Genomic DNA, 9,764 nt, shown 5'->3' with positions numbered 1-9,764 from the left:
GGTCCAAGTATCTTAAAAATCATGCTGGTTTATTCAAAGGATCACAGGTAAAATTAACATTACACATCCAGGCATCTTCCACCTCCAATACTGCGCGCAGGCAGATGAAGAATGAAAGACCCCGAACCCAACAGGCCTGTACATTATATCTGGTTTGGGCTAACCCCATTCTACACAGGGATGTCAAACCGTGGCATCACCTGATATGCCAGCTTTACAGCTGACCGTAGCAGTTGTCAAAACATGGAGAAAATCAATGTGTGTTAATGTTGATTAAGTGGTGTGTATCTAAGAACATATAGGACATTCAGGGACATGTCCGGACATTAAGCCTAGGACGATATTATGATTAAGATTACGGCTAAACATATCATAATAATAACAATAATCATCCTGCCTGCTGACAATCAAACTTTTCTATCTAGTTATCCTTGCCCATGTACACCCTGCTAAAATCTCATGACAATGACTAAGCGTTTAAACTAGACATCCTGTCTCCACTAAACATTTCTAATACAACAAGTATCTAACCAATGTCTATCTGACTAAAAAAATACCTAACAACGGCGTTACAGGTCGCTGTGCACAAAGACAACCAGGCACAGGGACAGTTTCTTCCCCCAGGCCATTACTCTGATGAACACTTAACCAACGACAGTATGATTGGACAATAACCCTCAGTGCAATACCTGTGTAAATATACATTGTACAGTTTATACAGACTCGCACAGGTCTCTAGTTTTAAGTGCTATCTTTATCCCTTATCCCTATTTATCTCATTTCAATAAACATTCCTTGTTGTCTGCATTGTTTACTGTCTGTTTATACTGCTTATTCTGCATTGTTTGCAGTTTGTTGCTGTCAATATTGCTGTTATTCTTATTTTGTTATATTACACAGCCTTATGCTGGTTTACTGTTTGCACATTGAGAGCCAATGTACCTGAGTCAAATTCCTCGTGTGTCCATCACAGCTGGCCAATAAAACTGTTTCTGATTCAATCTTTACATGCATAACATACTGAAAATGTCTAATCATGCAAGGCTGCTTTAATAACATTTACTAAGATCTACTTCATCATTGAAACGTTCAATTTTACAGTCTTACACAGTAGCAGAATCCAACAGATTTAACTACAGAAATCACAGACATGAAGCCATTACAATGTGTTTGTGTAAAGGGTGTAAAGCTGTTCCACCGTACATTTACAAAGGAGATTCAGTCAGTATTTATCAAGTGCCTCAGAGTAGGAAACCACTACTGTCTGACCAGAAATGATGTAGCAAAAACAGCAAAAAGCAAATCATGTCTAATAATTTGTAGGAGAAAAACAGCTGAATCACATCATACATATACATTCAAGTAAACCTCTCAGTCATGTACAGCCAATTCTGACTATCTTGCAAATTGATAATAATGTGAAGCCAAGAGGAATTATTGACTTTTATCTTTATCAAAGTATTAAGGAAGCCAACTAGAGGTGTAACTACTATATGACACCAATTTGTCTTTCACCATAACTTGACATACAGACTTGATGTACAGGTCTGGGAGATTTTGGCTGAAGGCCTAGAATTTGACTTAAACCCCTGGGCCATTAAAGCTGGAGGGCAAATCGTTTAGCTGGTCTCAGCTATACACAGAGAGGGGTCTGGAGTGAGGTGGAGATGGTGCTTTGGTGAAGGTGTATAGTGGAGTCCTGATGGCCCATTTCTTTAGCAAGTCAAAGGGTGATATGTCCAGGAACATTTGTTTGCCATTGATATGTGATATGATACGATTCTCACCAGATCAGAGACCTCTCCACTTTCTCTTTGAGTCTGTGCAAAACAGGCATGCAACCTCTTGGGGTGGAAGGTGAGGTTATGAAAATCCATAAGAAGCTGCTGTCCTTGCTTGATACAGGGGAAAGTCATTTCACTCAGGTTTTGGAGAAAATCAAAGGGTAACTGTGTTACCTCCAAATAAAGCCACACTTGACTGAGGTCCTAATTTCTTTACTGCTTTGGGAAGGTAAATCTGAAAGCTCTCCCACATTTTGTAATAATATGGCTTTTAACCCGTAGAAACTCTTTTCTCCAAGTGTGTTGTCATGTAGCATCTTTCCCACAAGTGCTGCTGGAGTATGGTTTTTCACCTGTGTGGGTTCTCATGTGGACAAAGGTGGGACCCTTGTATGTGAAACAGTTTCCACATGTTTTTGCAAATATACAGTTTCTCCTGCGTGTGTGTTCTTAAATGAACATTCAAATCCAAATAATACTTAAATCCCTTCCCACAGGTGTTGCAAATATATGATCTCTCACCTGTGTGGAATCTCATACCAAAAAGGAACTGTCCTATGTGAAGGTTTTTTCCTCAGGTTTTACAAAAAAACTGCTTCTCACATGTGTGGGTTCTTAGGTGTCTTGACAAGCAAATCTTTTGTGCAAAAGTTTTCCCACATGTTTTACAATACAGCCTCTCTCCTGTGTGGGTTATTAAGTGAACATTTAAATGTGATGATCGCTTGAATCCTTTCCCACATGTCTTGCAAACATACGGCCTCTCACCTGTGTGGATTATTAAATGAACATTTAAATCTGATGATCGCTTGAATCCTTTCCCACATGTCTCACAAACATATGGCCTCTCACCTGTGTGGATTCTCATATGGACCAATAACCAACTGCTGGTTGTAAAACTCTTCCCACATGTTTTACAAGAATACGGCTTCTCCCCTGTGTGGGTTCTTAAATGAATCTTCAAACCCGATGATGCAATGAATCCCTTCCCACACGTCTTGCAAACATACGGCCTCTCACCTGTGTGGTTTCTCATGTGGACCAAAAGGTCACTGTTATATCTGAAAATTTTCTTACATATCTCACAACAATACCGATTCTCCGTTGTGTGGATCCTAAGATGTCTACTGAAATTGGTCTTGTACCTAAAAGTTTCCCCACAAGTGTCACACTTTAAAGACTTTCTATCTGTGCAATGATCAGAGTGAGTCTCTGACAGGGGAGAGGTGTCCACATTGCTACTGTGACTTGTGTCTTTGTGACATCTCCCCTTTGGCTTTAGCTCTGCATTACTAGCTGATCCTGAGTCTCCATGCTGGCTTCCTTCCTGATCCTGGCTCTCAGCTACAGCAGAGCTGTGAGAGAGGAGCTGCTGGTCACTGGTTGGTTCTGCTTCACTGTGGTCACTTTCCTCATAAGTAGGAGTCAACATAAAGGGATCGGTCTCCTGCTTCAGTCCAAGCTGTTCTCCCTCCTGACTGCTGCAGAGTTCCTCCTGTTCTTCTTTAATCTGTGGAGGCTCTGGGTCCTCTTGGTCCAGACTGGAGTCCCTCTCCTGGTTCCAGAGCTGCTGGTCAGCCAGAACCTCCTCCTCCTCCTCCTCCTGACAGACATGTTGCTGTGGTAGCTCTGGAGGGACAAAGGGAGGAAGAGGTAACTGATGTGATGAGAGAAAAAAAAGAGTCATGCTTCTTCAACTTATTAAGAGTAGAGGACATTGGTCATTTTTCATTTTCAATCTGACACATGAACTGAAAAACAGTGGATTCAAAGTATTTAGACCCCTCTAGTCTTTGCACATCTTATTGTGTTCTGGATTCAGTTCTGCAAGGATACAACTGCCATTTCTACACATCATTTTACACTTAATCAGCCATGTTTATGTAACATCAGCTAACCAGCTTCCTTGGCTAACGTAACTTACAGTGCATCAGAATCAGTTTTAATGGGCAGGTGTGTTGGATGCCTGAGGAATTTGGCTCAGGTACAGTGGCTCTCAGTGTGCATGTACAGTGTTCTTCTGTAAAGCAACGCGTAGACAAGTAAACAGTATAAGGTTGAGAGAACAAAAAAGAAAAGAAAAGAATGTGCAAACAAGAAAATGGAATGCGTGTTAGGAAAATAAAAGCAAAGTACTTATAAACAGAAAAATATATAATTGCACAGTTTAGATGCATTTTTCAGATTAATATATACAAAGGTATATTTATAGGTATTGCACTGAAGGTTGTCATTCTGTTATACAATTATGGGTTAAGGGTTCACCAGTGTGAATTTCTTTACTCCACTGTTACTATTCACAACAATTACTCCCAAACAAAGTTATAGCCTACTTCATGTACATATTCTTAGTGGAGACTAACGTTTTGATGGCTGTAACTTCTGTCATGAGTTGATGGTACAGACAAGTATCCTGTCAGCTGTTTGATTAGCTCAGCGATGCTGCCAATCGCACAAACGTTCATCCAAACACTGATTGCTGATTGACATGTAATTCCCGTTGCCAGCTTACATTTTGAGATCAAGTCACCTCTCTGTTATTTTTCAGTGCCTATAACTCATCTTTGTTTGTACATTCATTTTGATATGTTGCCTTTTTACATTCATTTGGATCAGGTGCTTCAGAGCAGGTAACTGCGGCTTCGCAAAAGGTGTTTGTGTGTGTGTCTCAAACTCTGGCACACAGGGAAGCAGGGCGGCCATGAAAGAGACTCTGAGGATACAGTTTATTACATGACTATTTTGCTACAAACATTTACCGGCCAGTGTGGCAAGTAGACTTCTGAGTTTTACACGCCAAATGGAAAATCTACCTGCATTTCCTGCCCAGCAGATGTTAATTTCGGACTGCAAGGCTATGAGTGGCCCAGGCAAGGCCCAGACTTAAACCCCATCAGATATCTGTGGAGAAATCTGAAGACAGCAGTACATCGATGCGCGCCATACAATCTAACAGACCATGAGAGGATCTGCCATGAAGAATGACAAAGTGTCTAAATGCTGGTGTGCAAAGCTTGTACAGACGTATGCAAGAAGACATGCAGCTGTAATTGCTGCCAAAGAGGCTGCCAGAAAGAACAAAAAGAAGGGTTGAATACATAGACAACTCTATGACCATGGCTCACATTGGTCATCATGGGTGATTAAGTGTATAATGATGGGTAGAAATGGCAACTGTATCTATTCCAAAAGGAATCTACAGCACAATAAAATGAGCAAAAATAAAGGGCTCGGTGCTTCCTGAATGCACTGTAGAGCAAATGATTTACTTAACAGCAAATTCCTTGTTCAATTTTATAATAAAACGTTCTTTAATCCATATATTAGCAGATTTGGCAACTACACATCGGTCACTGTACCATGATCTGAAGATAATCATGCCAGTTTTATACAGAAGTTTACGAATAAGAAGCCACGTCACAGGAAAACGGAAATTTGAACAAGAAACTACATTATGCTGAGTCACCGGTGTTGGTGAGTCTTTGTGTTAGTTTCGTTAACATCTTTCGAGTTCTTTTACAGACCTATTCTGTGTAGCTTTACTTCTGGTTTCCAAACGATATCCAGCAGTCTGCGCTGACGACCGATCTCTTCCTCGTACTGGACGATAATTTTTTCAAAGACTCCGAATATTTCTTCAGCAGCAGCAGTTAGTCGCTCGGTGACGAACTCTCTCAGACGCTGAACTGAAGACATTGTTGATTTGTTACAGACTAAATATACATCTGCGATAAAAAGATAACCGCCTTCAACTAACCCCATTCATCTACAAAGCTATCGCTGCTAGCGCTGTTTACTTCCGCCGGATGTCACACTGTGAAGTTCCGGTTGTTGACGTGGTTCGGACTTTGTTCCCCTTCCAACATACATACACACACAAGGCATTGTGTAGCAGCAATTCTAGGTTAAAGTTTATTTATAATTTTAATTTTGTTCTTCTAATGCTCATAAAAATGAACTACATAACAAATGAAGTAAGCCTGCCAGAAAGTCAGGCTGGATTATCTCTGATGCCGAGCAGATTGTCCCAAAAAGGAAAAACACAAAATATACAACAAATAAAGAAAGCAAAATGTGTAAAAACACAAGACTAACAACCTCAAACTGAACTGCTGATAGGGTTATTAAACAATAGATAAAGCAGATCAAGGCCACTTATATAATTAAATTAATATAATGCTTTTATAATGAATTAATTAAACTTTTATCTTATATAGATAAGATAAAAGTTTAATTATTCTTGCAGTAACAGAGTATTTAATATACACAATATGGTTGCATGAGGCAAATGCTCAGAGAAGCCGTCTCTCTGAGGGTCATTTATAAATTCAGACTTAACACTCATGGTAAGTTCTGTGTCATAGAACAGGGTGTGATCACAACAATTTCTGCACATCTGCAGTTGACTACTCATGAGAAAAGCATGTAACAGCAGGGTGTAAGCTTGATAAATGCATTGAATAGGGAACATATAGTATCTATTTTACTTCTACTGTTTACTCAGTACACATACAAAACGTATAATCATTTCACTATAGGTCTCTGGGTGTTTACTGCATCTTAGTAAACATATTACCAATAATTTTTCCAACAATTCCCCCCGAGTATACGTATTTGTACATGTACATAGCACACAATGTAAATATAATATAAACGTAACACAAAGTAATATATACGTGGAGCACTTGTTATATATGTTGGCTTTAGCAAAGCAAAGTTTATCAGCATGATAACATAAAACATTCATAAAAACATGCATAAAGGAGACCGACACCACATTTCTCTGCATATCAATTCAGGACCATGTCACTTCTTTCGACGTGTTCATCACAAGGCATTATACCAGTCACATCAGACTCCTGGTCCACGTCATCAGTAGTCGTCAGTAGTCATCAGTAGTTGGTGGGACTTGTTGACAGACATAGTTAGTTTCAGCTAGAGTAGTGTCAATAAGTCTCAGCATGAGTCCCCACAGGCGTGGGATACAGCAGTGGCCACAGATGGTGAGAAGGGCTGCCGCCACTGTGAGGGACACAAGGCAGGGTGTAACGGGACCGCTCCATTTACCTAACCATTTCTTTAACATCTGGGTGAAATGATTATCAATCCCTGCATTTCTAGCTAATTTCTCAGACAAAGCTGTGAGGCCTTGGAGGGCCCTAACAATTGATTAATCCGGGGTAGTGTTATTAGGTATGAATGTACAGCATGTGGATCCAAACATTTTGCAAACCCCACCCTCCTCTGCCAATAACATGTCAAGTGCAATTCTGTTTTTGTCAAGACATGAGTGTAGTAGGCCTTGGTTCTTCAGCTGTCCCCTTAATGCTATCTCTAGAAAAGTTTAAAGTCAATCCAGTCAACATTGTTAATCGTAATCCACCACATTAAAAAGGATTCAAATCCTGCAGCTACTTGGTTTTGGCCTTTAAACTCATCAGGCATTCCCCTGGGGACCCCTGTGGCACACGGTCATTTTCATAAGACAGTTGTCTTCTTGCTCGGTGGAACAAGGAACTGGTGGCCGTGGACCACCGGGTCCCAAGTGCTAATGCCTGTGCTGGTACTATTTGGAATGGTATAAGCAACTGTACCAGAGCGCAGGGCCGCAGTTTAAGGTCCCCACACAGCCAGCAGAGGTCAGACCTGGAAGTCGTTTGACCCGCAAACCAGGAGGAGTTATAGCCCTCTGAGGTTTTAATGACATTTATAATGGTGTGACAGGAATTTAAAATTCCTGCATCTCGTCCCTGTCTTGATCTAGTAAAACACGTATCATTTGCAGCATAGTATTCTGCTCCAGGGGGAACAGATGGTTCTGCAACAGGGAACAAATAACAAACAGTCTTACAGGTTTCATTGGTGGGTAGCTTTGGTGATTTAAGGAGAGAGAAAACACATTACAGGCCTTGAGGATTGTTACTTGTTGTCAATCCCAATGGAGAGGTTGCTAAAAATGGTCCAGATACTGCACATGCAATACAGTTGAGTACATTCGTTACTCTAGCAGTATACAGTACATCAGTACCACTCAAACCGCTGACTTGTGGGTCATTATGGTTGCTAAGGTTTTCCTCTTGTGGAGCAGTTCAAACTCAGATAAAAGAGGCTAAAGGAGACCAGAGGATTTATTTTAACATGAAATACACTGAGTGTCCTTGACATAAGAGGTAGACTGCATTACTAACATTACTAACTACGTAAATTGAACCTTCAGACAAAACAGTAATTGCGTTCAAAGTGATTTTTTAAATATATTCTAGCAAACTAATATCACACAAAGCTCTTCATAAAGGACAATCCACATGAAATGTTTTGCATGTTTTTTTTTTTTCATTTCAGCCCTAAACCATTTTACTGTGACTAATTGCACTAATATAACATATTCCGAGTGAGGGGGGTTATGTTATTAGGTATTGCCGGCTGTTACGTTGTTCATGTTGCTTTAAGTGACTGTTGAATTATGGGGGTTCTCATGTTAAAAAAAAGGGGGAAGAGCTGGGGCAGAAAAACAAGTGTGTGATTGTTACCTGTTCTGTGTGTGAGTTGCTCTATGTTGTTGAGGAAGGAAGAGAGCTAATAAAGAGTTACGGTGGAGTGTGGCGAAGCTGCAGCAGACTCGTCTAAAAAGGCAAGACGGTGTGGATGTATCTGTCTTCATTGCGCAACAGGTTAGTCTCCAGTTAGGCCTAGGTCACTCTAGGAATCATTACAGTGGTGTCAGAAGTGGGATACCGTTTGTTGTTTTTGTTTAGTAGACAGAGTCATGGACCACGAAATAGACGAGTTAGAGCGCGCTATAGCAGATAGCAGCCTGCTTTTGGAGCACCTGAAACAAGACCGGAGAAGCAAGGTTCCGAGAGCACGTTACCCAATGGAACCTAGTGCCCCAAGGGCTCGTGCTGCCATGTCAGGTCGTGAGACCTATGAGCCTCTCTTCCCCTCGGCTGGGAGTGTAACTGTTGGATTCACTCCCCCCCGCCAGTACTGAGGTGACGAACCCAACACCTAAAACGCCAGCCAAGCTGCCGCGGTTTAATGGGACAACCCCTCTAGAGCCCTATCTGGCCCAAGTACAGCTGGCTGCTCTCCATGGTGGATGGAATAACACGGAGACAGCAACTCACCTGGCATTGGCGTTAGAAGGGGACGCCCTGCAGATCCTAATCAATCTTACTCCCAACGAGCGCAGGGAGCTGCCCACTGTCACGGCGGCACTGGAGAGACGTTTTGGCCTGTAGGATATGGTTTGTCTTACCATTGCTAACTCAGAGATGAGGCAGTCCAAGTAACTTCAAAACAGTGCTGATTTATTCAAAGGATCACAGGTAAAATTAACATTACACGCTCAAATATCTTGCACCTCCACCATGCACGCAGGCAGATGTAAGATGGAAGACCCTGAGCCCACCAGGCCTATACATTTTATCACCTCGGTTGGGCTAGCCCCATACTACACAGAAACGTCAACCAAGACGTCTCTGTTACCAGCTTTGCAGCTGGCTCTAACAGTAATCAAAACATGAAGCAAATCAACGTGTGAATGTGTATGTCTGTTGGTGAAGTGGTGTGTAGCTAAAAACATTCTCACGACCTCTAGTACATGTCGTGTCTTAAACATAAGGACATACAGTATTATGGCTAAGGCTACAGTTATACATGTAATAATAATATTAAACACCCTGTCTGCTGACAGTCATCAACTCTTCTCTCTGGTATCCTTGACCAGAAGTACCCTGTAGAGACTCATAAGCAGGCCTAAGCATTTAACAGTCTAATTAGACACCCTATCTCCACTAAACATTTCTAATACATAAAGTATCTATCCAATATCTATCTGACTAAAAAATACCTAACAATTCCCCCTTTCGACACGACCAAAATCGTGTCAACTCCAAGAGCCAGGGGGCTGCCACCATTGGGAAACGACAGTGGGATGGGACATTGAGGGGTCCCCCATCCCAGTTAGTGGCACCCCTC

General features: G+C 41.4%; 1 protein-coding gene across 1 annotated transcript; it reads right to left on the bottom strand.

Moving 5' to 3' along the window:
- Positions 1-933: 933 nt before the first annotated feature.
- LOC109974941 (zinc finger protein 239-like) lies at positions 934-3,382 on the bottom strand. The gene has a single exon (XM_020625411.1). The coding sequence runs from the start codon at positions 3,214-3,216 to the stop codon at positions 2,359-2,361; it is 858 nt and encodes a 285-aa protein (XP_020481067.1). The 5' UTR covers positions 3,217-3,382; the 3' UTR covers positions 934-2,358.
- Positions 3,383-9,764: the final 6,382 nt, after the last annotated feature.

Source organism: Monopterus albus, unplaced genomic scaffold (genome assembly GCF_001952655.1).
Source record: "Monopterus albus unplaced genomic scaffold, M_albus_1.0 scaffold354.1, whole genome shotgun sequence".
NCBI classification, from domain to species: Eukaryota; Metazoa; Chordata; class Actinopteri; order Synbranchiformes; family Synbranchidae; genus Monopterus; species Monopterus albus.
Note: the sequence above shows the minus strand (reverse complement) of the source record. Positions and strands in the feature narration are given on the sequence as shown.

What these genes read in the sequence shown, in the direction of transcription:
- LOC109974941 (XM_020625411.1), bottom strand. Translation starts at nt 3,216, where the DNA reads ATGTTGACTCCTACTTATGAGGAAAGTGACCACAGTGAAGCAGAACCA.